The sequence below is a fragment of the Martes martes genome (assembly GCF_963455335.1).
Source record: "Martes martes genome assembly, chromosome: 3".
Lineage (NCBI taxonomy): Eukaryota > Metazoa > Chordata > Mammalia > Carnivora > Mustelidae > Martes > Martes martes.
In genome coordinates this window covers 86,237,307-86,263,326 of record NC_137890.1, presented here as the reverse complement: position 1 = coordinate 86,263,326, position 26,020 = coordinate 86,237,307, and the positions used below count along the sequence as shown (strand labels likewise).

Sequence of the window (26,020 nt, the reverse complement as noted above, 5' to 3'; positions counted from 1 at the left end):
CCACCAGCACACACCCATGTCCTCAGATAACCCAGACTAGTGGGGGTTTCTGCTGCTCCCTGAACGTCACCCCACAAGGGGATAGCAAAGATGCACCATCTGAGTCACAGTCCCCTGCCTCCCTTCCCCTGCCACAGGGGCAGCTGTCCCCAAACCTGCTGCCCATCAGAGCCTCCTTTCTCCCAGTGTGCTGAGCTCAGCGGTGTGGCCTGAGGTTCCAGGCACAGCTCACTGTTCACTGCTGCTGCTACTGCAGGAGAGCTGTGCATGGGGGTTTCCCTTTGGTAATACCTGCGCCCACCTCAGTTATCCCCGTGGCACCATGGACTCAGAAAGGGCAGGACGGGGAGCAGGGAAGAAAAAGTAGCACCGTGCCTACTTGTTAGGGGCTGACAATCCAGTGGCAGGGCGATGAACCCCAGGTGAGTGGTTCAGGCAGCAGGGGCCATCCAAATTCAGAGAAAGGTGGTGAGGACGGCCAACCAACACAGTCTCCATTCTGCCTCACGAGAAGGGGGTACCCCAAAGGGGCCATGGACAAGGGTTCTGTGCACTTGTGGTTTGGAAAATACAGCTTTCCATGTCCTGCTCTTAGGGAGTCACAGTGCCTAACTGCTAATGAAAGGTTCTGACAAGTCCTGCAGTAGAGAAGCCTGACTGTCTTATCCAACATTTCCCAGATATATTGACTAACAAAGCTTTGTTCCACGAGATGCTCATTAGCATCTCTTGGAAACAGTTCTTGGTGATTGGAATTTGGGAAAGGAAGCCCCACTTGGTTATTTTGGGTGTTTCTCTCTCCCAGGAGAGAGAAAATGGGATTTTAGGGCTCATATGAGGGAGGGACCAGAGGCACACGTGAACCCAAATGAACATGGGTAAGAGGGGGCTTTGTAATTTGGGAAGGGAGAGTTGGGGTGAGGGTAAAAGAACTAGGAAATGTTACTCAACCACTTTTTCCCAAAATGAACATAGTTACACAGATTTTTTTTCATTAAACCACTTAAAACATGTACATTACCAAATACATCAGAACATATAGACAGAGAAAAGTGAAATCACCAATAATCTCATATCAATGAGATCACTGTTCTTAACACTGTGATATAGAAGACCAAATTCATGCTTACACAACTGAGATATGACTGGAGAGAGATAAATCATACACCTTCTAAAAAATAAACACAGGATTGTGTCATATAGCAACTTCCAGCCTGTTTCTTCACTTAATCACATAGCGTGGGGCCGTATTTCCATGTCACTAAATACATATCTTGCTGTTCATTTTTTTCCCTTTTTCCTCTTTCTTTTCTTCCCCTTTTCTTCTTCTTTTTTTATGCTCATTTTTAATGGCTGCATAGTACTGCAGTAATGAATTATAATTTACTGCTTCTTATCGATGAACAGTAAGGCCATTCTCCATTTTTCACTATTAAGACAACGGGTGAACCCCTTAGTAGATGCCAACCTTTATACGCTCGGCAGTATATCTCCAGGATAGATTCCTAGAGAGGAGATTTCAGAGTGTAGGAGCTTTCCACAGTTCCTGGTACGTGATACCCACTGCCAGATCACCCCTCAGAGAGGAGGCATCACTTTACGTTGCAGGATCCTGGCTATGAGTGTTGCCCAACCACTTTTTAAACTGGCAACAAGAGAAATAACATTGTATTCAACAAACAGTAAAAAGAAAGTTCAGTTGGACACTATAGCCAGCTATTGGCCCAGAGCAGTGGAGACTGGGAGGAGGTGGGGAGGTGGAGAAGAAGCCAAAAGAGGGAGGAAGGAAAGTCGACGGGGGGCAGGTTGAGATGAAGGTCCCTGAAGAGTGGCCCACAGACAGACAGAAGAACTCCAGAGAAGACAGACCGAGGTACCAAGGACACAGACGCACAGCAAGAAGGCATCCTGCACAGAGCAAGACACAGGCCCATAAGGCACACATGTGTTGGCAGGAGCAGGCCCAAGCCCGCATGGATAAGCCCACCTCATAGCTTTCCGTAGCTTTCCATGAGGCAGTGAGTCGCAGCCTGATCTACAGCCCTCTGGCCCCCTGATGCTAAAGAGGGGGCAAGCCTTCCTCTCCTCTCAAAACCACCCATGAATGGTCTCCCCCGCCAGGGCAGGTAAAAAAGGCCTGCCCAGCCCCCCCAAAGCCTACCCCCCTAGGCCTTGCTGGCACGGACCTCTCTTCAGGTAGAGGCTTCACAGAATGATCCAGCAAATGAGCACCGTGGGCATTGGGCCGTTAGCTCGCTAAGGGGAAGCTGGGGTCGGGTGAGAGATGAGTGATAGAAGTGACCCGCTGTGCCTCCCTCACAGGCACGGTACACCCAGAAGCAGGCAAAGCCGCTGGCCGTGCAGGAGCAGGTGGTGGATGCTGCCCGCCTGCAGTGGCCGCTGCTCTTCTCTCGGCTCTTTGAGGTCACCACGCTCTCCGGTAATGGGATCTGATGGAGGGGAGGGGGTGTAGGCAGGGTCCCCCGTGGGGCCAACCTAAGCTTCACACCTCTGTCTCCCCCGGCCAGGCCCCCGACTACCCAAGACTCAGCTGATCTTGGCTGTTAACTGGAAGGGGATATACTTCCTGGACCAGAAGGAGAAGATGCTCCTAGAACTCTCTTTCCCAGAGGTCATGAGTCTGATCACCAACAGGTGGGTGTCCCAAGGGAAAATGTCCCAAAGGGTATCTTGCTTTGCACTCAGACTTAGTCCTTGGGGGCTCCAGGAGGAACAGGGAGAGAGGGAGGCATATTGTGCCTGGCCCTTGGTTGGGGTGCAGGGATGAGGATGGACAGGTACGGTGTGACGGCTGCTGGACTTGGCACCCCACCCTCTCTGGCCACCAGGTTGGCACTTCCCCATTAAGTACTACATCTACACTTGAGGCATCCTTCTCTCAGGCTTCACTTTGAAACCCAAATCGACCTGGAAGGGGCCACGAAAGCTTGGAACCTTTTGGGTGTGCATTCCGGTACAGGCCCCTTCCCTTCTCGTGGGTGAGAAGCGGTCATGTGGAAAGTGTGGACCATCTGAGAGAGGAAGTAAGGGATGGAGGCTGGGTGTGCGGCAGAGTGGACTTGCAGGCCAGGCTGGGCCTCAGACACCCCCACCGCCATAGCTCTGCAGGCCTCTTGTCTTTGGAGAGTGCCTCCCAGCCCTTTGGGAAGGCCCACCTATGCCCTGCCAGAGCCCCCCTTGGTTAAAGCAGACCTCAGGGTGCCATGACATGATAATCATTACCATTGTGTGGGTGGGGGGGTTGCACAGTAGCCACCATTTCCTCAGGGTGACCATGCTGGGCACTTGTCCTCACGGCATGCGGGGGAATAAACTAAGACAGGAGGTAGCTCACCCAAGCTTGCCAAGACTGGTGCCTCTAGTCAACTCCAACATTCTTTGCCATGTCCCTGTGGTGGCCCTGCACACCAGCCACCTCATGACCCACCCAGAGCTGAGCCCACACCCTGGGGCTCGGCACCACCCACTGCCTTTAAAGCCCAAGGAACCCTGAGCTCTGGCTGTCATTTGCCCACCATACACAGTAGTGCCTGGGAGGTGGGCTGACCTAAGCTCAGACCTTGGCCCTACCAGTGCCCACAGTCAAGTCGTCCGTAACTCAGGAGGACCACCCCTTCTGAGGCTGTCAAGGGGCTGGAACAGGGAGGCGGGAGAGGGCGTTGGTCACATAACATCTTTTGTCCCCTCAGGGAGGCCCAGGGCGGGCAGAGGCTGGTACTCTCCACGCTGCACGCAGAGGAGTACGAATTCATGTCACCCAGCAGTGTGGCCATCGCCGAGCTGGTAGCCATGTTTCTGGAGGGCTTGAAGGAGAGGTCTGTGTTCGCCATGGCCCTGCAGGACAGGAAAGCCACAGGTGCCCAGCCAGGCGGGGAGGGGCGGATTGTGTGGTCAGTGGGAGGTTGGCTGGCTCATCCCCATGTCTCAGTGGCCATGCAGCAGGACTCCAGGAGGGACCTGAGCAGAGAGAGGGGAAGAGGGCCATGAAGCACCATGGGGGGCAGCTTTGGGCAAAGCCTTCCTTTCTACAAAATGAGGGGTTAAAGGAGATGGTCTCAAAGCCCCCAAGGTGAAGCTAATTGAGGAAGCTCAGGGGCACCCCTCCCTCCCCCTGCAGAGAACAGCCAGGCCACCGGCCTGAGCCTTGAATGCTGTCCCCACAGCCACCCTGTCTCCCATTTGCAGACAAGGAACCGGGATCCTGAGAAGGGGAGCTGCTTGTCTAGGGTCACACAGCTGAGGGGTGGGGGACTGCTAGCACGGTCTAGCTGCTGGCCACACCATCCCTGCAGGTCAGCACTCCAGCATGAGCTGAGCACTCCTGGGCATTAGGCAGTGTAGTTACTGCAGGGGCCTGGGGGTGGGGGGCGCTCACAGGGACAGAGAGGAGAGGCTGTGTGTGTGGTCTTACAGCAGGAAGAAATGTCATCCCTGTTGCCCATTCCACCCCCAAAACTGCCCAAGAGGGAGGGATTATTGTCCTCTCACAGAGGAGGACACAGGCTCAGGAGGCCTCACAGCACAGAGAGCAGATCCCCTGAGGCTCAGCCTGCAGCCATAGCTCCCAGGCCCTGCCTGTGGGGGCTGTGTGCCTGGGAATCCGGCCACCACTCAGCCTTGCGGTGGCCTTGGGCCCACCACTCTGTCTCTTGCTTTCCTCACCTGCCAAAGGAGCCAAACCACGGTGCTAGCACAGTCTCTGGCCTCCGCCCGGCCTTTGATAAGTGGTGGCTTTTCTGCCCCTGTGTGTGACTTGGAATTGCAGATGACACCACCCTCCTGACCTTCAAGAAGGGGGACCTGCTGATCCTGACAAAGAAGCAAGGGCTGTTGGCTTCTGAGAACTGGACCTTGGGCCAGAACGACAGGACGGGCAAGACGGGGCTGGTGCCCACGGCCTGCCTCTATGCCATCCCAGTGGTCACCAAGCCCTCAGCACAGCTGCTGGTAACACACGTTTGTCTGTCCTCAGCCCGGGTGCCCATGGGCACAGGAGGAAACAGCCCAGCTGCTAGCTCAGGGGCCCATGCCCCACCTTGCAGAGAGCCAGGAGGCACGCCCTGTAGGCCCTGTCATCCCTCTGGGGTAACCACAAAGCTGGCACAGTGTCTGTACCCAGCCTTGCCCAGTGCTTATAGATGCTCCCACCCCAGCACATCCTGGGAACAAACCCGTCCTTCCCCGATGTCAGCCTCATTTAAACCTGACCCAAGGGGACCCAGGTCTCCACCTACCCTGGCCCCCAAAACCAGCCCCACAGAGAGGCAAGACAGACAGGCATTCTAGGATTTGCACACTGAGTGCCAGCTGTGTGCCCTGTGCAGGACAGCACTGAGCACAACAGCCACTCACCCCTCAAGGAGCATGTGGCACACTGCCAATCACAGAGTGTCACCAAGAAGAAGCACTGGTCATTCTAGGAGCCAATGATAGTCTAGGGGCGTGCACTGTCCGGAAAGCATCCCCGAGGAAGCGACGTTGTGCTGGGGCCTGAGGGAGGTAGGGAACGAAGCAGGCAGCGTCTAGTGAGAGGTGGCCGTGAGGGGTGCCCTGGGGAAGGGGACCCTCATGGGTCTGAGAAGCCCTCCTAAGGAAAAGGAATGGGCTCAGAGACATTGAGTCACTGGTCATGGGTCACACAGAAGGTGACACGGGAGGACCTGTGCAGCCCTGTGGTCAGCCCCTCCCATGGCCCTGGAGCAACCAGGTCAGGAAGGAGCCCGTGGGGAGAGCCGTGTGGGCAGTAGGACCCACAGGCCTGTGTCTCCACAGAGCTTGCTGGCCATGTCACCAGAGAAGCGGAAGCTCGCAGCCCAGGAGGGGCGGCCCACAGAGCCGCTGCCTGAGGAGCCGCCCAAGGACAAGCCACACACCCTGGAGGAGTTCTCCTACGAGTTTTTTAGGTGCCCACTCAGGCCCCCAGCAGGCCCTGCCAACCCTTCTGTGATCCCTCAGGGTTATAGGGAGGCCGTGGAGGGAGGTGCTGTGTCCACCTGGCCTCCCAGGGAAAGGGAACCCTCTGACCCTCCCACAGCTACCCCGGGAGGGCAGGGGGAGTGAGCTTGGGTCTCTCCCCCGACAGTGCACACACGGTAGGCGGGTGAGGAGAGGAAGGAGAAGCATGGGCAAAGAGGGCTTGAGAAGGGCCTCACAGAAGCCTCCATCCCCGGACAGGGCTCCAGAAAAGGAGACAGTCAGCAGGGCCATGTTCCCCCTGGCCCGGACCCGGGGCCACCTCTGGGCCCACTCATCTGAGCCACTGCGGCAGCCTCTGCTCAAGCGTGTACATGCCAATGCCGAGCTCCAGGACCTCGCCTGTCAGATCTTCATCGATATCCTTCCCCAGCCAGCCTGGCCCAGCTCTGTGCTGGCCCCATGGCTGCCCTATGAAGGGCACCAGCCCCATGGAGCGCGGGGCCGAGGCAGCGTGCAACTCACGGGGCGGGTCAAGAGCCAATGGGGGGTCAGGGTTGGCGGTGACAGGCAGCCATGCTGGCACATTCTCCTTGACAGCAGCACCTATCCTCAGGTACATGGGGGACTATCCTTCACGACAGGCCTGGACCTCTGTGGAGCTCACCGACCAGATCTTCTCCTCGGCCCTCCAGGACTCAGCCCTGCAGGATGAGGTCTACTGCCAGATCCTGAAGCAGCTGACACATAACACCAAGAGGTCTGCTGGGGACAGGGCAGGGCCAGAGGGCACCAGGATCCCTGCCCAGGCCCCTTCAGTTTTCACCCTAGCCTCCAGGGCTTGTGCCCAGTGTTCAGCTCATGGGGGCTCCCCAGCCTGCTCAGGTGCTGACAGTGGCTGTGGGAAGGTGGGGACCCTCATCTGTCCCGCTGACCTCTTGGGGGTGGTGAGAGCAGGGAAGGAAATGGACCTGCCCTGGTCCCTACCTTCTTGCACCCTTTTTCCTGTGTTCTGGGTGCGCCATGGGCTCTCTCAACTCCAGTGCACTCCTCCCTGAAATGGACACAATGGTACCCCTCCCCATTTTATGTGTGTGAAACCTTTTTGAGGCATCAGGTCACTGGGTAGCAGGCTTCATTGTCCCCATCTCCCCAAGGTGCCTAGCTGGCCCGGGCCTCTAACGGGGCCCTTTCTGGGCTGATGGGTGCTGCCACCCCCAGGTACAGCGAGGAGCGGGGCTGGCAGCTGCTATGGCTCTGCACTGGCCTCTTCCCACCTGGCAAGGCACTGCTGCCCCACACTCAGAAGTTCATCGACACGCGGAGGAAGAAGCTGTTGGCCCCTGACTGCAGCCGCCGCCTCCAGAGGATCCTGAGGTGAGCCTGCCTGTTCCCACACCCCCAGAAGTGTCTGCATGTGGGTGCTGACCCATCTCGCCCTTCCGGAGCTCGTGATCCAGCGGGGACACCTGTCAGTGGAGCCAGATTCTGTGTCCTCTCCAGAAGCTGGTGTCTGTTTAAGGAAGCAGGACCAGGCTCCCAGCAAGCTGGGCAGAAGCTGGAAAGGGAGGCTCTGAAGGTCTCGGAGAGGCCTGGATGGTCAGTAGGGGCGGCTGGCAGACTCGGTCTTAGCCGTATCCCTACCCCAACGGCTGTCTGTCCAGGGACAGAGGGAACAACAGCCTGGAGGCCACAGTATGACCTTGGTGCCGCAAGCCACCATCGTCCCACCCAGTCAGGCAAGAGTGACCAAGATCTGAGGCCAGTCCCTGCCAATCCTTGTGGCCAGCCCTCCCACCGTGGGGCAGTTCTCCCTTGGCTCTGCCTTGATTCTCATCCACACCACCTGCCCTATCTGGCTCGGCCTCCTGTGACTATGGAAGAGTGTGGGTTGGCCATGGTCATGGAGGGGGAGGTGGGTGCCCTCAGAGAAGGTCCTCAGAGAAGGTGCGGGCGTCCTTGACTCCCGCCTAATGCCCCTGCTGTGTGAAAATGAGAACCCAACTCTCGCTGGCCACCAGTGCCCCACCCAGGAGGCTCTGGTCAGCCCGGGGCCCCTTCCCCTTGCCGCCTCCTCAGAATGGGGGGGCACCTGGGAGGTGAGTCCAGGCTGGTTCTTGGGGTGGTGCTGAGCTCCCCAGGCAGGGGCAGCCCCTGAGTACTACACCCTACACTGGGGGTGCAGAGTTACTTGTTTGTGTCTGGCACAAGGTTTAGCTTGGAGGGGGTAGCTGGGGCCTGGGCTGGGGTCAGCAGGGGAGCATGTTCAGCCCTGTCCTGCTCTAGGACCGGGCCCCGGAAGCAGCCCCCACACCCAGTGGAGGTAGAGGCCATGGAGCAGAACATCTCCCGCATCTGCCACAAGATCTACTTCCCCAACGACACAAGCGAGGTGAGCCCTGCCCTGCCCGAAGGAGTGGCCTCCCAGGCTCCCCGCCTGCAGCCCCCCACCTCCACAAAGCCCCTCTGCAGCGTGATTACCCACGGAGAGCCGAAACAAGTGGACTGACACTGTTTTCAGAGTTAGAGGGAGCCTCCCACCCTCTTAGTCTCCTACCTGGACCATCAGAGGTTAACTGAGTGCCCCCCCCCCACCCTCAGGGGCTCAAGGCCAGCACAGGGAGTGGCCACCCCTGAGGCCTAGTGTGGTGGGAAGTCCTGAAGGTGCAGGGGGCACTCCAGGCCAAGGTACAGGAGAGAGGAAGCCACAAGGGTGGTCTATGAAGCTAAGTCCCAGGACATGGGACCCCTACAGGCTTCTGACCCTGCCCTGGGGCGTGGGAGCAGAGGTGCTGCCACTAGGGGCACCTGTGGACAGAGCCCTTGTTGGCTGCTGGGGATGGTAAAGGACCGGTGGGAGGGGAAACATGAGGCCCTGGCCTGCAGAGAGGCCCCCAGCCAAGTGGCAGCAGTGAGGAGCAGAGGGGCGGAGGACTGTGCTCCCTTGCAGTGTTTCCCAGAGCAGTGTGGCTTTTGCAGTCTTGGAGACTATGGGTCCCACAGGGGAAGTTCCCACAGTCTGTCCACAGGGCTCTCAAAGCAAGTTCCAAAGGCCAGGCCTCCTGGGCCCCCAAGACCGTGACCTCTGACCGAACAACATAAGCATACGGTTAGTTTTCTACAAGAGAAGGCTTCTCCTTCTCAGACTACAGCACGTCTAACCAATCTTTTTTTTTTTTCCTTTTTTTAAAAGACTTATTTACTTAGAGAGCGAGAGCTCGTGTTAGCACATAGGAGCAGGGGTGGGGCAGAGAAACAGGGAGAGGGAGAGAGAATGTCAAGCAGACTCCCTGCTGAGCACAGAGCCCACATGGGGCTCAGTCTCAGGACCCTGAGATCACGACCTGAGCAGCCATCACAAGGTGGACGCTCAGTGAGTGAGCCACCAAGGCGCCCCTCCCACCAGTCTTAAGGAGAAGAGTACCAGGCTGTGCGTGGTAGTCCCAGGCTGAGCGTTGTCCTGAGACATGCACACACTACTTCTCCGCCCAGATGCTGGAGGTGGGCACCAACACCCGGGTGCGGGACGTGTGCCAGAGCGTCGCCACCAGGCTCCAGCTGGCCTCCTGGGAAGGCTGCAGCCTCTTCATCAAGATTGCGGACAAGGTGCGCTCAGCTGGCCAGGCTGGGGTGGCGGGAAGGGCGGGCGGATGTCTGATGTACGTGGCGTTCTCCCCTGTGTACTGGGCCAGGTCCCTCACTACACACAGGCTGTCAGGATGAAGGGAGGTGGGCTTACGGAGCAGCACAGTGTGGGAGCCAGCTCTGAGCAGCGCCTAGCCTCCCCAGCCATAGATGGGCTGACCAGATCCAGGCCCTTAGCGCCTCCCGGGAAGGGCTCTCCCCTGGAAGTCCTTTTACCCTCTGCCTTCCTCCCCACCCACCCCAGGTCATCAGCCAGAAGGAGGGAGACTTCTTCTTTGACTCCTTGCGGCAAGTGTCTGATTGGGTGAAGAAAAACAAGCCCCAGAAAGAAGGTAAGGGGAGCAGGGTGGGGACAAAGGAGGGATGTGGTTGGGATGGAGGGGTCCGGGGGAAAGGACGGTCTGCCTCCCTGGGCCAGGGACAGAGTGTTCCCCTGGCACTTCTTGCATGGCCCCTACCCATTCATTCATTCATTCCCCCTTAAATCCTCTGGGTCATGGGTATGGCTAGAGCTGAGGCCAGGCGGGCAGGGGAAGGGCATGGCGTCAGGCCTAGAACAGATGGCTGGGCTGCAAGGTGATGAAGGCTTTGTGGGGGCCTGACCCCCACAGAGAGGTCCAGGAACATCCCTGGAGAGGGTGGCTTCTGCACTACTCCTGAGGGATGAGAAAGTGTCGGGGGTCAGGGAGGAAGAGGGGATGAGGCTTTCCGGCAGAAGAGGCGTCAGGAGCAATCACAGCAGCGATGGCAGGGGTGCAGGGGGAGCCTCAGGGTGCACGCGCTGCAGGCCATGTGCTCCCAGGAGGTGGGCAGCAATGCCCTGGCCACAAGAGGGGGTGGAGAGCACAGGTCCAGGCGCCTGCTGGGCCACAGGACAGCCTTGGCACTCACTGCCCACCCTGCCCAGGGGCCCCCGTGACGCTCCCCTACCAGGTGTACTTCATGCGGAAACTGTGGCTCAGCGTGACCCCAGGGAAGGACACAAATGCAGACACAATACTTCATTACCACCAGGTACCTGGGCAGGCTCCCTCCTGGTGGGTATTTGGGCACACCATCACTTCACCCACACCTGCCTTGAGAGATAGTAGAGGAGACAGCAGGCCAGCTGCGGCTTTGCTCTGGGTCACCTAGCCTCTCCAGGGGCTTCTGGAGGCCCTTGAGGCCCCAAGTGGTGGGCAGGGTGAGCTCCTGAGAGTTCCACAGCCAGGAGCAGAGGGACAGCAGCCTTTGGGGGATACTGACTGTACCAACCCCTGCAGAGTAATTGTTGGGAGGGGGAGGGACAGAGGGTCCCAACTACATAAGGGTAGGGCAGGCCACCACCTCCATGGTGAGATGTCAGGGAGCCCTGCCCTGACTTGATGGCCATTGCCCCTGCCAGAAACCCTTCCTGAGGGCTTAGGGTTTTGCTGGCTCTGTCCCCTGGCTGTCCCCAGAGCTAATACCTCTGCCACCTGAGCATGAAGGGTTGGGGCAGCAGCCTAAAGCCAACATGTCCATCACTCAGGAGCTGCCCAAGTACCTTCGTGGGTTCCACAAGTGTTCGCGGGAGGATGCCATCCACCTGGCCGGCCTCATCTACAAGGCCCAGTTTAATAACGACCGGTCCCAGCTGGCTAGTGTCCCCAAGATCCTGCGGGATCTTGTGCCTGAGAACCTCACACGCCTCATGTCCTCTGAGGAATGGAGAAAGGTCCTTGATGGGGCTGGGGAGGGGACCCTGGGGTACATGGGCGCCGGGCCCCATTTGGGCGAGATGAGCACCTTCTGGGCATGGAGGGTAGGCTGGGTCTATGATTGTCACCCCTTCCCCATGCTGTCCACAGCACCCCAGAGATGGGTTCCCTGTGTGCAGAGGACACATTTGACTCTAAGTGCCCTCCAGGCTGGCTGCAAGCACACGGGCGCTGCTCTGGACAGGGGCCTCGGGGACTCTGTGTGGACGGCCTGCTCAGGCCCTCACTGGCCCTTACCTCCCCTAGAACATCCTTCTGGCCTATGACAAACACAAGAACAAGACAGTAGAGGAGGCCAAAGTGGCCTTCCTCCAGCGGATCTGCCGGTGGCCCACGTTTGGATCTGCCTTCTTCGAGGTGAAGGTAGGCCTCACCCAGCTCTGGCCCCAGCAGCCTGAGCTCCTCCTTAAACACACATTGAGGGGCGGGCCTGGCCAGCTGGTTTGGAAGGAGAATGTGTGCACATGTGTGCACATGTATGCCTCAGGGAAGTGGTCCCCTGGCCTCCTTGGCTGACTGTGACCACTGTGCCCTCCTCCCCAGCAAACCTCGGAGACCTCGTACCCGGACATCATCCTCATCGCCATCAACCGGCACGGGGTTCTGCTTATCCACCCCAAGACCAAGGTAGCAGCAGGGCCCCAGCAGGGCTGGGGAAGCTGCCAGGGTCCCACACCCCTGCACAGGTGGTACCCCCCTGCCCTTTTATGCCCACTCCCATGACCCCATGGACTCTGGAGGACCCCAGAGAAGCAGCTCAGGCTCAGGGTCCCTAGGCCCCCCTGGGCTGCAGCTGGGTCCTACCCACCCTGCCCACTCTACCCCCAGGAACTCCTCACCACCTACCCCTTCACCAAGATCTCCAGCTGGAGCAGCGGCAGCACCTACTTCCACATGGCACTGGGGAGCCTGGCCCGGGGCAGCCGCTTGCTGTGTGAGACCTCTCTGGTGAGTCCCAGCCCTGGGTGCTTTCTGGTCCCTTCCCCCAACACCGACACACAGGACACAGAGGCACCAGGGAGTATATTTCCCCAACCCTGGCCCCAGACTGCCACCAGGCAAGTGGCTTACGCTGAGGGCCTGACTTCCTGTGCCCAGGGTGGGCTAGGCCAGGGTGGGCCAGCAGAGCCAGGAAGGAGGACCAGCAAGAAAAAGCCTGGGACTGTCATCCAGGGACCGTGGTGGCAAGGCCTGATGTGGGCCCCCTGTGGTCCTGGGCCGCTCAGAGGAAGGAGGAGGACTCTGTTCTCAGCAGTGTGTCCTTGAGGCAGAAGCAGGGCAACACCACGGCCCCTCACAGCCTCCAACCCCACCCTTCCCTGTCCAGGGCTACAAAATGGATGACCTGCTGACCTCGTACGTGCAGCAGCTCCTGAGCACCATGAACAAGCAGCAGGGCTCCCAGGCCCCAGCCCAGGCTGATCCTTAGCACCGGGAGCTGGTGTGTCCACTCACTTATCCTTACCCTGGTGGCACTTCCCAAAGGCCCTTTCTTGGCCCAGGGCCTGCCCTCTGCAGGCAGCTTTTCATACTGCCCTCTCCCCAGAACACACCCCCCACAACCCTCAGAATACCAGGCAGGCCTCCTTTCCTGAGGGGCTGACCATGGAGGACAAAGTGCGGAGCCCAGTGCAGAGCCCGGAATGTCAGGCCTCCAGGCTGATGGGTGGATGGTTGAAAGGACTCCCCCAAGAATGTTCAATAAAAATTCCTGAAGCACTGTGCAATGTGCTAGAGAAGCGGGGACGGGGGTGGGCAGGTAGGCAGGAGGCCTAGGAGGCACTGGCCGGCAAAAGATCTCTTCCAGAGAAAGCAAAAAACATGATGACTCCTCTGAGGGATGCCTGGAGGACAACTCCATTCTCAGGGAATGACTTCATTGATCTCTCCCTCCTCCTTTAGTCTGCTTTCCCCTTCCCTCCTGCCTCTTCCCTCAAGCCCCTTGGCACACCTTTCTCCTTCCCCTACAGGGCCTTGGGGCATATAACTGCTGTGGGAGGGCCTGGTAGGGGTGCCGGCCAGGCCTCCCTCTCTGGCTGCTGGCTTCCCACAAAGGCCAGCCTGTGCCCAGGTGGGAGCAGAGCTGGACGCAGGGCCTTAGTGGCCTGGGTTCATCCCCATGGTGCTGGCAGGTGCCATCCTACCCATCTTCCCCAACTGGCCAGGCTTCATGTACTGAGGGTTTCCAGCTGGACTGGTCTCCAAGCCTGAGGGCAACAAGAGCTGGGTCCTAATTGGACATTTCTCTCACCTGTCCTGTTTGGTGTCCATCTCTCTAAGCATTCCACAACCCCAAAGCAGTATGCCCACGGGGGCTGTCTCACCTCCTCACTCTCACGACAGAAACCACACAGGCCAAGGGGTCGTGTAAATAAGCCTTCATTTGTTATGCAAGCCCCAGGTCCTGTGCTGGCCATGGAGGAAGTGTGGTCCCTGGAGGGTCGGAGTGAGCCACCCACCAAACCCCACTACCTTCTAGTCCCTGGCTGGCTGCACCCAGAGGATCAGCATGTGCCCTTGTGGGGGGAGGAGGGCACAGGGAGCCCGAGGTGCTATGGGGACCACAGAGGAGCTTGGGGGAACCACAGTGGCCAGTGGCCCAGATTGGATTTCAGGAAGGAGGCCTCCTGAGTGATGATGGGAGGGGGTCTGTATCCCCCCTGATGATTTGTGGGGTGCGGTGGCAGTTTATGCACAAGGATCCTACATGGTTGAGTGTGTGTGTGTCCAAGGGTCAAAGGTGGCTCCCCAGAGGCCCCCATCCGCATGGCCAGGGTCACGGGGCTGGAGCAGCTGCCTGGCTGTGGCCTCCCCAGAGCCATGTGTGCACAGTGGGACCACTCTGGGTGGAGGCTGGCCAAGCTCACACAGAAGAATGTGAGCTGCCAGGTGCCCCTGCAGGAATGGGACAGGTCGGGATGAGCAGGGCCCCATGGCCAGGTGACCCCAGGCCCTGATTTGCTCATATCCCTGCAGGACCTGACCTAAGGCTGTGGGCACAGGCCTGTCACAGGCTCCAGGGCCCTGCTCTGCCCCATGCCTGCATAAAAGGAAAGTGAGGAGCCCACGGCAAGAGAGAAAAGAGAAGCCTGGGGAGGAGGTGGAGACGAGGAACTAGGGGCAAAAAGAGTGGGTGGTGAGCCGAGAGAGCAGGGGAAGGAGACGGGGGAGGGGAAGAAGGGGATGAGAAGCCTACTGGAGGGAAGGAGGGGAAGAGGGAAGGAAGGAGGGGGAGGCCACAGACAGGGAGCAGAGATGAGGAGGAGAGGCAGCAAAGGGAAGGGGGCACCAGCAGGAAGGGGGAGATGAAGGCGGAGGGCAGGCAGGAGGCTGCTCAGGCGGAGTTGAGGCCCACGGACTTGGGGTGGGCCTTGCGGGCGGCCAGCTCCGACAGCTTCTTCAGCCGCTTCTTCAGCTCCAGTGGGAACTTCTCATAGCATCTCTTACACACAGGCTTCATGTCAAACTCCACAAACTTGTTCCTGGGGAAGAGGTCCGGCAGTCAGGAGAGCCCCGGGCCCCACCAACTCAGCCCACAGCAGTCCAGGTCCCTGGATGAGCTTCTGGCCAGGGGTCACAGTAGACAAGGAAACAGGCCTCCAGGCCTCCTTTCCCTCTCTGGAGATTCTGATACTCCAGAACCGTCCACGGCTCCCTGCTGTCCTCAGAAACCTGGACTCCCCTTCACCTCACAGCTCCAGCCCTTCTGCACCTCCTGTGGTTCATGGAGGAGCCAGTGGTCTGCCTCCTTTGCCTTTGAACATGCTGTTCCCTGAGCTGGAATGCCCTTCTCTCCTCAGAGCCCTGTGTCTTTGCTGGTGTGTTGGAGGCTCACTTCGCTCCCCCTCTCACCCTGCCCGAGGGGCCCCTCAATCGGCCTCCATAGGGCTGGGGTTGCCCCTTGCTGCCACTGCACCCCCAGGGCCGGACCCCAGCAGGCATCCAGGGAAAGCCTGATGAAGAACCCAGGGGAAGCGCGCTCAAATCGGAGCCCCCACGACAGGCTCCAGGAGGAGGCCTATGCTGGGCAGGTCCCACTATGCCCACCCGGCCCTGGCACCCCCAGGAGGCCGGCACCACTTACTTCAGGGTGAGCTTGCTGTTGCAGGAGGAACAGGAGAAGCAATTCACGCACCAGGCCTTGTTGAGCGCCGACACCACTGTGGGGGCAGGGGCGAGCAGGCTGAGCAGGCCCAGGCTGGCCCAGGACCAGCTGGGTCTGCAGCTGCAGGACCAACATGCCGGAGGGAGAGCAGGCACGTGCAGGGGGGAGGGGCACAGGGACGGAGGAGCCTTACCATCACCCTCAATCACATGGCTGCAGTTATAGCAGACGTCCCCAAAGAGCTGTGAGGAGAGCAGGTGTCAAACTTGTGGCAGGCAGTCATGCCCCAGCTCGGGGCCAAGGCTGCCACCTGGCCCCCAACCCACCCCAAACAGCTGCTCTCAGGCATCCTCCCAAGACTCCTGGGCCCTTCCTGCCAGGGTGGCCCCGTTGCTCCTGCTGGTGTCCATGAGAAGGCTGGGCCAGGGCCGTACCCCCAACTTCTGGACCACCGCCACTAGGCAGCTCTGCCAGACTGGCAAGAGGGAGAAGGATGGCAGCACAGGTCACCCCCAGGAGCCCAGGACCTCACAGAGCCCTCTCATTCACTTCCCATGACAGGTCTGGGTCAGTGTCTCAAATGACACTGAGCACACAGCCTGGCCTCCACATCCCCCATGGGTTCTGGAGGGGCTGCCCTCATCCTCTCCTGCCCAGATGGGTACATGCAGCATTCCAGGCGCTCACACCACATCACCTCCCTGAGGGCTCCCCACAGCCCCACAGCTGCCGTCCACACCTGGGCCTCCGCAGGCCCCACCCATCCACCCTCTGCCCCCGGGCCCTACCTGGTTGTAGTGGGTCTCACAGTAGGCCAGACCCTTCTTCTCATAGTGCCGGTGCCCTAGGAACGGCTTCTCACACTTGGCGCAGACGAAGTGCTGAGAGGACAGGGGGAAGTCAGGGCAGCTTAGGGCTGGAGCAGCCACCCTGGGAAACAGGGGCCCATGGGATGGAGTGCCTCAGTGGGCTCCCCACTGGGCAGTGGGATCGATAACACCATGGACCTCCCATGAGTGAGCAGGCCCCACTCTTTCCCCAATGCACAGTGACACGCATTGCCGTCCTCTCCAGGGCTGCCCCCCAGGCCACCAAATTCCACCCAAGTTGTCAGGCATTGGTGAGGTGCCTCGGGTGTGGTGGGTCCTCCCCACGGGGGCTCCTCTGTTATATGCAGGGTGCTTCCCCAGAAGACCGCATGTGTCTGCCTCCCATGGGCATCCCCTGCAGGCCCCGGGTCATGGAGCAGCATCTTCCAGTTCCTGCAGTATATGGGGATTCGCCCTCCTCACAGGGGGCTGGGGACCAGGGCACGGCCTGCATCAGAACCTTTCCAAAGAGGCCACCCAAGACAGCTTCTGGGACACAGACCTAGCCAGGGCATCAGGGAACAGAAGCCTCCCTTCCAGCTAGTATCTGTAAGACCGTGAGAGCCTGCAGGGCAGAGGTGAATGCTCCAGGTGACCCAGGCAGACACACCCGAGGAGCTCAGCCAGCAGGTGTGCCCAGCTTTCACGTCTCTATGCAGCAGGACACAGCCAGTTCTGCCAACCATAACCCCACGGGGTGTCTTGAGCAGACTGTCCCTGAGGTTTTCTTATGACTTTGGAATCCTCTAGAGGGCCAAGAGGGGGAGGAAAGTAGGTGGGCGCAGCTGCCTGACCGTGGTCTGTGCACTCAGGTCTCCTGTCTCCCAGGGTAGGCCAGGCATGAGGAGGGGCAGCATCGAGGAGGAGGGTCCCTGCTGGGAGCAAGCCCCATGGCCTGGGGGTAGGAGCGTGGAAGGGCTGCAGGGTCAGACTCCACATATAACAGTGAGCCTGGGGCACCCCCCAACCTCCTGGCCTCACTCACCTCCACGTGCCACTGCTTGCCCAGCGCGTTGACCACACGGCCCTCGATGGGCCGACGACAGGCCCCACAGATGGGGACACCCATCTTGTCATGGCATGGCAGGCAGTAGAGCTCGCCCTTCAGTTCTCGGGCCTCTGCAGTCAGCTCCTTCCTGGGAGACAGAGCAGAGCCACAGGTGACATTGCTGCCCCGCTGCAGGGCCCTCCCTGGCACTGGTGGGTCCCACCAGCCCCTCCAGCCCCAGGGAGCAGCTTCCGGAGAGGACCCACTCCGGTCCAAAACAGTGCCCAGGGCAGGCAGCTCTTTGATCTCTGGTCTCTTCAGGAACTTCCTGTGCCCCAGACAGGCCCCAGGGCACAAGATTCCCTGCACGGGCCTCGCAGAAGGCAGTCTGTGTTGTGCATTGTCGGGCCCTCTGAGAAGCAGATCTGTTCTCGGCCCCTCCGCACCAGACTGGGTGTCTGGGGCAGGGATGAGGGCATCCTCCGAAGCTTCTTTCTTTTCTCCTCCCCTCTCCAACACCAGCACCAACCCCTCCTCCTTGCCCTGGCCCTCTAAGCCTTTGATTCCTTCCTCCCAGCTTCCAGGGGCCCAGCCCTCCCTCACCCTGTGTCCAACGGGACTTCATGCAAGGGGCTCCTTGAATGGGGGCCCAGAGGGAGCCGTTTCCTGCAGTGATGCCCTCTATGTCCGCCCCTCACCTTCCTCTCTGACTGGTCCACCCCTCCTGTCCCATCACTGCCCTGGATGGGGGTCCCGCCCACCTCACCACCTGCCCCTGGCACAGGAACTCCGCTGTGGACGTACCCACAGTGGGTGCAGCTGAAGTGGTCCGGGTGGTAGGCATCATTCTTGAACATAAGGGGCTGCTCATCAATGACCAGATGGCACCGCTGACAGACATACTTTCCTAGACCCTTGGCCTTCTCCCGGTTGTGGCAAGGCCGGCACAGGTGCCTGTGGGAAGTGAGGCAAGTGTTAGGGGCCGACTGCCCACTCCCCCTCTCCTCCCCACACAGCATGGTTCACCTCCTGGGAGAAGAGGCCCCTGGGCTCCTGCCTGCAGCTTTAACAGTGCCCATAAGCCTCAAGAGGCTCAGCCAGTGGTCCAGAAAGGCAAGCTAACTAATCCTGCGGCCATGAAGGCTACAGCTGTACCCTCACCTAAAAGGACTCTGACACCGGAAAACAAAATACACCAGAATGTTGGTGTTTGCCGACTTTGGATGGTAGAGCAAATGTGATAGTTTTCTTCTCCCCACTTTTTCTGAGCCTAGGACATTGTATGGAATAGAGTAGACATTTCATTGCCATTTGCTGCAGATATAATTTTATTTTCAAATATCTTTGAACGTGGGTGTGTAACTGAATCGTGACTGTTAGCTTGAAAACCCTGCTGTGCTCAGCAGAAGACCACGGAGGGCCAGGTCCATCTGGCCTGCACAACCCCTTCCTTTGGGGTCTGTCAGACAAAGAGGGACCCGTACATCTACAGGCTTTCTGTCTCCAAAGACAAGCACAGCTGTGTCAGACAGAGGCCCCCAAACCCAGGAACTATCATTACAGAGTCTTTTTTGTAAAGACCTCAGAGTAATTTCTGATGCTACTCCTTGCATTGGGCAACAGCTGTGATCTCTACTGAGAGAGAAATCAACATGGTTTCTGTTTCCTTGTGCCTCAAAGGTGGCGGGAATTTAGATTCAGGGTCCCCAAGCAAAGATGTACAAAGGCCCCAATCCATTACTCCCATCCCCCACCTGCCGCCCCAGTCTGTAAGCCTTCTTGATGCATCGGGCCCTGCCTTCCTGTCTTCCCAGGCACCCATCCACAGGGAGGTTTTCTACCCCTCAGCAGCCTTCACAGGGACCTGACACCCACAGTCAGCCTCTTTTATGGGCAAATCAAGGACTCTAGTTAAGAAATTAACTCTCAGACTCAGGATCCTCCAACCAGGTGTGATGGGCAGATCCTAGAGGCCAGGAAGGCCAACTGACTATCCATGGCCTTGACCCCAATGTCTGCCACCTCACTGGGGTCTGGACTCCCTACAGCACAACACTGCTATCTGCTTGCCTTTTTTGTGTTTTATCTCCCTGGTGGGTGGGAAGGCCAAGGGGCCCAAATGAGTGCACGGTAGCCACTTGTTAAGCTGCTGACTGGCTCCAGGCTGTGCCCAATCAGGTTAGCAGCTCAGGCTGAGTCTCCAGTACGTGAGTGAATGAATGATTGTAGAAGAGAGGAAGGGAGAGGCAGTGGGTACCATCTTCCATGACAGTACAGCCAGACCAGTACTGAAAGCTGGGGCCCTCACCGGGGACCCGATTCCACCTACCCACGGGACATAAACGTGGCCTGTCGCTGCAGTCTTCATCTCCCTGACTAAGGTTTTGCCCCCTCGGTTCCCCGATTCCTGTCCCCACCTCCTCCCCCAGACCCCCAGACCCCCTGCCACAGCAGGTCTGAGCAGAGTTGCTCCCCCAGGCACCAGACTACCATGGCTCATGCTCTCCACACCACACCTGCCACCAGCTTGTGCCTCTGTCACAGACACAGCATTTATGCCCTACAACCCCACTCCCAATTTTGGTAACTACTATTAGCGTTATGACAACACTCAAGCCATACGGAATAACTTCTGTTCCAAAGCTATAGAGATTAGGCCAACTCCCCACAATTCTGCTGCAACAATCGATGCCCTCACAGCTACTTGCAGCAATCACCCAACAACAGAAGAAGCCAGACACTCTCGCATCAAATGGATGTGAGCTAGTCCTTCCGGACCTCCACGTGAGGCAGCGCAGGGGAGGGGCCGGGCCCTGGTCATTGACTCCCAGCCGAGACCAAACTGAGGAGCCCAGTGCCCCACAAGGAACCCTAGCTGGGAAACATCTTTTTTTTTTTTTTTAAAGATTTTATTTGAGAGAAGGAGAAGGAGAGGGAGAAGTAGGCTCCCCGCTAAGCAGGGAGCCTAATGCGGGGCTCAATCCCAGGACCTCGAGATCATGACCTGAGCCAAAGCCAGATGCTTAACTGACTGAGCCACCCAGGCACACAGGGAAACATCTTTCCAACAGACTAGATCCCCGTATCAGATCTAAGGACAATCTGCAGAATTTTTTTCTAGGTAGAATGAGACGGAACCTAAGAATTCAAGCATCAAGGTGCAAAAGAAAAACCAGAATGAACCAAAACATTAACTTGCACAAATCGTTAAGTTTTGGAGTGGCATGTGCTTGGTTCAAATCCCGGCTCTGCCACTTCCTGGCAAGTGATTTCACCTCTCTGAGCCTGTTTTCCCATCTGTAAAATGGGCAACAATCCCGACTGCATGGGACTGTGTGAAAAACAAATTTAAGATAGTACACATGGTAGTTACTCCCCAATGATAGCTAAGTACATATTTTTAATTAAAAAATGTACAGGTCTTTTGAGGTTAGGCATGCTTATTTGGTTCCCCATGTTACCGGATACATCACTTGGGGGAAGACAGAGACAAACGAGCTTTGCTTGTTCGGTGTCAGGAGCAGCCACTGCCCACACACCGATCCCCACCCCCAGCCTCAAGCCACCCCAAGGAGGAGACCTGGGGACTCCTAGGCAGTGGGCCACTGTGGCCCTCCTCACAGGCCTCCTGTCCAGAGGAGGAGCCTGCACAGGTAAAGGCCAGGCCTCGCAGGCTGAGCTGCATCCCACGGGCACAGACAGCACCCCATTATGAGGCGGCCTGCAGCTGTGCCCTGCCCAAGATAAAGGCCATGATTTATTCCACACGTCCGAACGGAGCCTAATTATACGGGGCAAGACACAAGGACCCTACAGCGAGTGTCCTGAAAGAGTCCCCTCAGCCTCCCAGCCTCCCCATTCACAAGACCCCCTCTACTGTCCCCCAGCAGGCTTGGGAGCCCAGGCCCGTTGCCATGGCGGCCAGCCCCTCCCTGACCCCCACTGGTAGGAAATTATCCTGTGCTGAAACGTCCTCTTGTCTCTGTCTGTCCCAGCCAGTCCCCCCCCCACCCCGCCCAGCCCGCGCCCACTCCACAGCTTCGAACATAGTCACACACTCGGCCTCTGTGACGCTTAGTGGCCAAGCTGGTCGGCGGGGGTGGGGGGGAAGGGGTGACTGCAGGCTGGGACACACTGGAATATTCACGACCCAGTGGCAGCAGAGACAGCCGTAGGAGTGGCCCACCACACAAGGAACCTCTCGGAATGAAGCGGCCTTTCAGGGCCAAGAGGGGCTGCAGCCTCCCCTCCTCTCCTTAAATAGCCAGCCTTCCACCACAGCGGCAAGAAGCCCACCGCCAGCACCCCCAGCCACTGGCCACAGCCCACCTGCCACCCCGTAGCCCTCCCGCCTTTGCACCTGGACCCGGCTGTGAGAGGTAAGGACCAGAGTCTGGTACGGGCAGGCAGGGGGTTCGGGAGCCAAGCAGAGGCAAACTCAGAGCACGGGCAGGGATGGGCAGTATCTCTGTCCCTGAGACACTCTCTGGGATAATAGCATGACCTATTTATCAAAGGCTGCCCTGGTCTGAATCACAGCGGTCCCTCTAGGTGGTACCCCCATTGCACTGTCAGGTACACAGAGGGCAAGTGCCTCATGCACAGCATTGCGAATGCGATGACAGTCAGCTGGAATCAGCACCCATGCTCTCCTCCACTAGCCTACCGTAGCACAGGGAGCAGCCGGAAGGAGGAGCGGGGAAGAAGAGGTCTCAGGCCATGCGAGGAAACAGCCATGCCCACCTACCACAGCCACCTTGAGCCCCTTCCTAAGGCCACGCCTGCCCACTCCTCCCCTTCATGGAGGCCCAAGACCTGTTCCCTGAAGCTTGGCTTACCCATAGCCCCAGAGCCCCCGAGGTCCAGGCCCAGGCACACTCCACGTGCCCACACCACTCTGTTCTGAGCAGCACCACGGGGGGAGCCAGCGACAGCAGGTAGAAGCTTGCAGGTCTGGGGTATGCAGAGAGGGGCCCATTTCAGACCATGCTGCAAAAATCAGTATCAAGAATCCCAAAATGGGAGAGCTACAGAAACCTCAACAAACCAGAAACAAGCCTAAAAGCATTCTAAAATTGAGTCTAGATCCCAGATAGAGCACCATGCATGTGGCGTTCAGCGCTAGTGGGAAGCTGAGGGCAGCGGGCAGGAGGCCAACAGCCAGGGGCTGGCACGGCCACCAACCAGTGCAGCCAGGCAGGCCCCACAATCGATGTAATGCTTTGCTATCTCCATCTTGAAACTCCTACTTTTTGAACAAGGGGCCCCACGTTTTCATTTTGCACTGGGTGCCAAAAATTACATCACCAGTCCTGGGGCCAGACCTCAAGGAGGTGCCCCTGAGCCTGGGGGACAATTCCAACACGAGCCCTGAGGCCGAGCCACACTCCCAGCTCTGGCACCCGGCACCCAGCCACTCACAGAGGCAAGGCAGTGTTCCGGGAGGTGCTGGGTGTCCCTGCTAGGTGTCCCTGAGCTTACTTCCAAATCTAGGGCCACTGTCTCTGGCCAAATGACCTGGGTCAAGTCAGCCGACTTTAAGCCTTGACTTCTTAATCCCTAATCTATAAAAGGAGGTTACCAATGCCTGCCTCCTAGGAGTGGCGGAGTGGATAGCCAGTACCCATGAGCAGCCCTCAGGGAGGGGCTGGGTGACAACTGCCCTGAGGGGCCGAGTCCAGGTATGAGGGGCAGCCCAGAGCAGAGCGAACCCAGCCCCGGGTTCCATATCACCCTTCCCTTGCTTGGACCCATCCCCTCTCCCAGCAGCCAGGGCTTCCCTGGCAACAACCCCTCAGGTCACATGCACTTGGAAACAGCAGGACAATAATTTCTCTTTATTGGATCTCAGGCAGCCTGACCCACTCTGGAGCAGGCGAGATCATTCGGGCAAGGGAACTTCCCTTGGTCCCTTCAATACTAGGAAAGTCACCCCCTTTACTTGAGAATGGTTATAGGCCAGAGGCTCTCTGCCCCTCCCCACATTGTCCCTGGCTCTCTCCTGCTCAGGCAGCCACCCTCCCCCTTCCATGTATATGCCGTCGGGGGTGGCGGGGTCCCTGCAGGACCCGAGTGGTGGTTGATGAAGCCTGATGGGGAGGGTCAAGCTGCTGCCCAGCCTGACAGCCCAGCACACCCACAGTCTCAACCACCTGCCCTGCTCCGTCTACTAAAGGGGGTGTGCCGGGCCCTCCCCACACGCATCTGCTCTTCAGCCACGCCCAGCCTCCTCCTCCTCGAGGGGCTGCTGTGCTGACAGAGCTGCCACCAGGCCTCCTGAGGGAAGCGAGGCTAGGGGACGCTTGCAGAGAACTTGCTCTGGCTCCCCGAGCGCTCAGTACAGAGCCAGGCTCAGCCAGGCCAACAGCCCTGACCATGCCATGGTCACAGCCGGTGCTCCTCCTCCAGCAGCTGGGTTGCAGCTTCCCTCCCACAAGCCCCTCTCCTGCCCCTCTGCATGGCAGACACACAGGCGGGCCTTCCAGGGGAGCCCCAGAAGCTGCCCTGCGAGTGAGGGTCTGCCAGGCATCCACCCCCTCTGCGGACACTGCCCGGACAAGTCATGATCTCAGGGTCACGGGATCAAGTCCTGCACTGGGCCCCGAGCTCAGCAGGGTGCTTGAGGGCTCTCTTCCTCTGCCCCTCCCCCTACTTGGGCTCTCTCCTGAAACAGTAAATCAATCTGGAAGGAAGGGAGAGAGGGAGGGAGGGAAGGGGCAATCTACCCATGCCCATCGGGACTGGAGCTCAAAGGCCCCTCGCACCACTCCCTAGCATTCAGAAAGCACACCTGGGGAGTGTGGCAGAAAATGTGGGGCCCTCCCTCCACCTCAGAGCCCAAACAGATGGGATTCACTCCCCACTGTCCCCATGGTCTGAGAGAGTGGACTTCTGGGACGACACCCAGGGGGACCCAGGCTCCTGTGCACCTGGCAGGGATGCAGTGGCCAGTGGGAAGCCGGCCCCAGCAGCAGGCTAGCAACCTCCAGGCCCTGGCTTTGTTTTTGCTTTTTACTGAGCTTCAGAAAACCTCTGACACTTACCCACCCCAGATGAACACAGGGACTGCTGTCAGTAGTCCCCAAGGCGATGACAAACTAAGACGCTTCACAGGCCCCAGGCTCTGGAACCTGTCTGCTTGTTCCCTCCAGGCTTGTCCCCCAGCTCTGCTTCCGGCTGAAGCATGAATGGCCTGGAGGTGGCTTCCCCAGGTCTGACCGCCAACTCCTCCCTGGTCACCTCAGAGCAATGTGGCCAGGAGACGCCACTGGAGAACGTCCTCTTCGCCTCCTTCTACCTCCTGGATTTCATCCTGGCTTTTGTTGGCAATGCCCTGGCCCTGTGGCTTTTCGTCCGGGACCACAAGTCAGGCACCCCCGCCAACGTATTCTTGATGCATCTGGCTGTGGCCGACTTGTCCTGTGTGCTGGTCCTGCCCACCCGCCTCGTCTACCACTTCTCTGGGAACCACTGGCCGTTTGGGGAAATCCCGTGCCGACTCACCGGCTTCCTCTTCTACCTCAACATGTACGCCAGCATCTACTTCCTCACTTGCATCAGCGCTGACCGCTTCCTGGCCATCGTGCACCCCGTCAAGTCCCTCAAGCTCCGCAGGCCCCTCTACGCACACCTGGCCTGCGCCTTCCTCTGGGTAGTGGTGGCCGTGGCCATGGCCCCGCTGCTGGTGAGCCCGCAGACCGTGCAGACCAACCACACGGTCATCTGCCTGCAGCTGTACCGGGAGAAGGCCTCCCAGCATGCCCTCGTGTCCCTGGCTGTGGCCTTCACCTTCCCGTTTGTCACCACCGTCACCTGCTACCTGATGATCATCCGCAGCCTGCGGCAGGGCCCTCGCGTCGAGAAGCGCCTCAAGAACAAGGCGGTCCGCATGATCGCCGTGGTGCTTGCCATCTTCCTGGTCTGCTTCGTGCCCTACCATGTGCACCGCTCCATCTACGTGCTGCGCTACCACGGCAGTGGGACCTCATGTGCCACCCAGCGTGTCCTGGCCCTGGGAAACCGCGTCACCTCCTGCCTCACCAGCCTCAATGGGGCGCTGGACCCAGTCATGTACTTCTTTGTGGCGGAGAAGTTCCGCGATGCCCTGTGCAACCTGGTCTGTGGCAAAAGGCTCTCAGGCCCGCCCCCCAGCTTTGAAGGGAAAACCAATGAGAGCTCACTGAGTGCCAGGTCAGAGCTGTGAGCCCCCGGACGCCAGCCCTGGGCCCCAGGGCCACAGACTGTCCTCAGAAGGACCTCCCCACCCCACCCCAGGGTGCACGCCACCAGACTCGTGATGGAGAAGCCCAGTCTCTCCAAGGGCAGAACTCAGCACCCAGCAACTGGTTCTGTCTTATCTCATGTGCAAATCCCTAAAAGAGGACACCCCTCCACGGGACCAATCAGCCACCCACCCCCTGCAGAGACTGTGCTGGCCCTGCTCACTTACAGTTACTGGATACTCAGTGACTTCACCCCATGGCAAGGGGGGGCAAAAGGGGGCCAGAGGAACAGTTTCCAAACAATGAATGTCTTTCTTCCCCAAGGGCTGCTTGCTAGACTCCCAACCTCCTTCCCACCAAGAGAAACACACAGCAGCAGAGCTCTGCAGAAAGAACCCCAGATGGCAGCTGCGAATGACTCAAGAGAAGGGAGGTGTGGGAATCCTGATGGAGGGGAAGGAGTATGAGTTTCCCGGGTGGCACCTTTGCCAGATGACCCCTGAGTTTAGGGGACATGG

At 58.8% G+C, this 26,020-nt stretch overlaps 3 protein-coding genes across 12 annotated transcripts in view; 2 read left to right on the top strand and 1 right to left on the bottom strand.

Annotated features, from left to right (window-relative positions):
- The window catches only part of MYO7B (myosin VIIB), a gene marked incomplete at its 5' end in the record, with an annotated part of 76,987 nt that extends 63,429 nt beyond the window's left edge, over positions 1-13,558 (top strand). For 3 of the 4 annotated variants that reach the window (XM_080798530.1, XM_080798528.1, XM_080798529.1), the window contains 17 exons: positions 2,323-2,440; positions 2,529-2,655; positions 3,711-3,877; positions 4,787-4,968; positions 5,794-5,924; positions 6,196-6,353; positions 6,538-6,694; positions 7,156-7,311; positions 8,221-8,326; positions 9,427-9,540; positions 9,824-9,911; positions 10,487-10,593; positions 11,090-11,275; positions 11,565-11,681; positions 11,862-11,945; positions 12,147-12,266; positions 12,646-13,558. In XM_080798530.1, coding sequence (XP_080654656.1) covers positions 2,323-2,440; positions 2,529-2,655; positions 3,711-3,877; positions 4,787-4,968; positions 5,794-5,924; positions 6,196-6,353; positions 6,538-6,694; positions 7,156-7,311; positions 8,221-8,326; positions 9,427-9,540; positions 9,824-9,911; positions 10,487-10,593; positions 11,090-11,275; positions 11,565-11,681; positions 11,862-11,945; positions 12,147-12,266; positions 12,646-12,747 — 2,220 coding nt within the window. In that variant the 3' untranslated portion in view covers positions 12,748-13,558. The remainder of the gene's footprint in view (positions 1-2,322; positions 2,441-2,528; positions 2,656-3,710; positions 3,878-4,786; positions 4,969-5,793; positions 5,925-6,195; positions 6,354-6,537; positions 6,695-7,155; positions 7,312-8,220; positions 8,327-9,426; positions 9,541-9,823; positions 9,912-10,486; positions 10,594-11,089; positions 11,276-11,564; positions 11,682-11,861; positions 11,946-12,146; positions 12,267-12,645) is intronic. The other variant, XM_080798531.1, reaches the window with a different exon arrangement.
- Positions 13,559-13,681: 123 nt separating this feature from the next.
- The window catches only part of LIMS2 (LIM zinc finger domain containing 2), a 37,077-nt gene continuing 24,738 nt past the window's right edge, over positions 13,682-26,020 (bottom strand). For all 7 annotated transcript variants that reach the window (XM_080798536.1, XM_080798533.1, XM_080798535.1 and 4 more), the window contains exons 5-10: positions 18,085-18,234; positions 17,278-17,428; positions 16,212-16,304; positions 15,617-15,665; positions 15,403-15,478; positions 13,682-14,800 (exon numbers count right to left, since the gene is read on the bottom strand). In XM_080798536.1, the coding sequence (XP_080654662.1) occupies positions 14,653-14,800; positions 15,403-15,478; positions 15,617-15,665; positions 16,212-16,304; positions 17,278-17,428; positions 18,085-18,234 (667 nt within the window). In that variant the 3' untranslated portion in view covers positions 13,682-14,652. The remainder of the gene's footprint in view (positions 14,801-15,402; positions 15,479-15,616; positions 15,666-16,211; positions 16,305-17,277; positions 17,429-18,084; positions 18,235-26,020) is intronic.
- On the top strand, positions 21,487-25,483 carry GPR17 (G protein-coupled receptor 17; the record flags this gene model as incomplete). Its single annotated transcript, XM_080799651.1, has 2 exons — positions 21,487-21,661; positions 24,401-25,483. Exon 2 carries the CDS (start codon positions 24,464-24,466, stop codon positions 25,481-25,483), a length of 1,020 nt encoding a protein of 339 aa, XP_080655777.1. The 5' UTR covers positions 21,487-21,661; positions 24,401-24,463.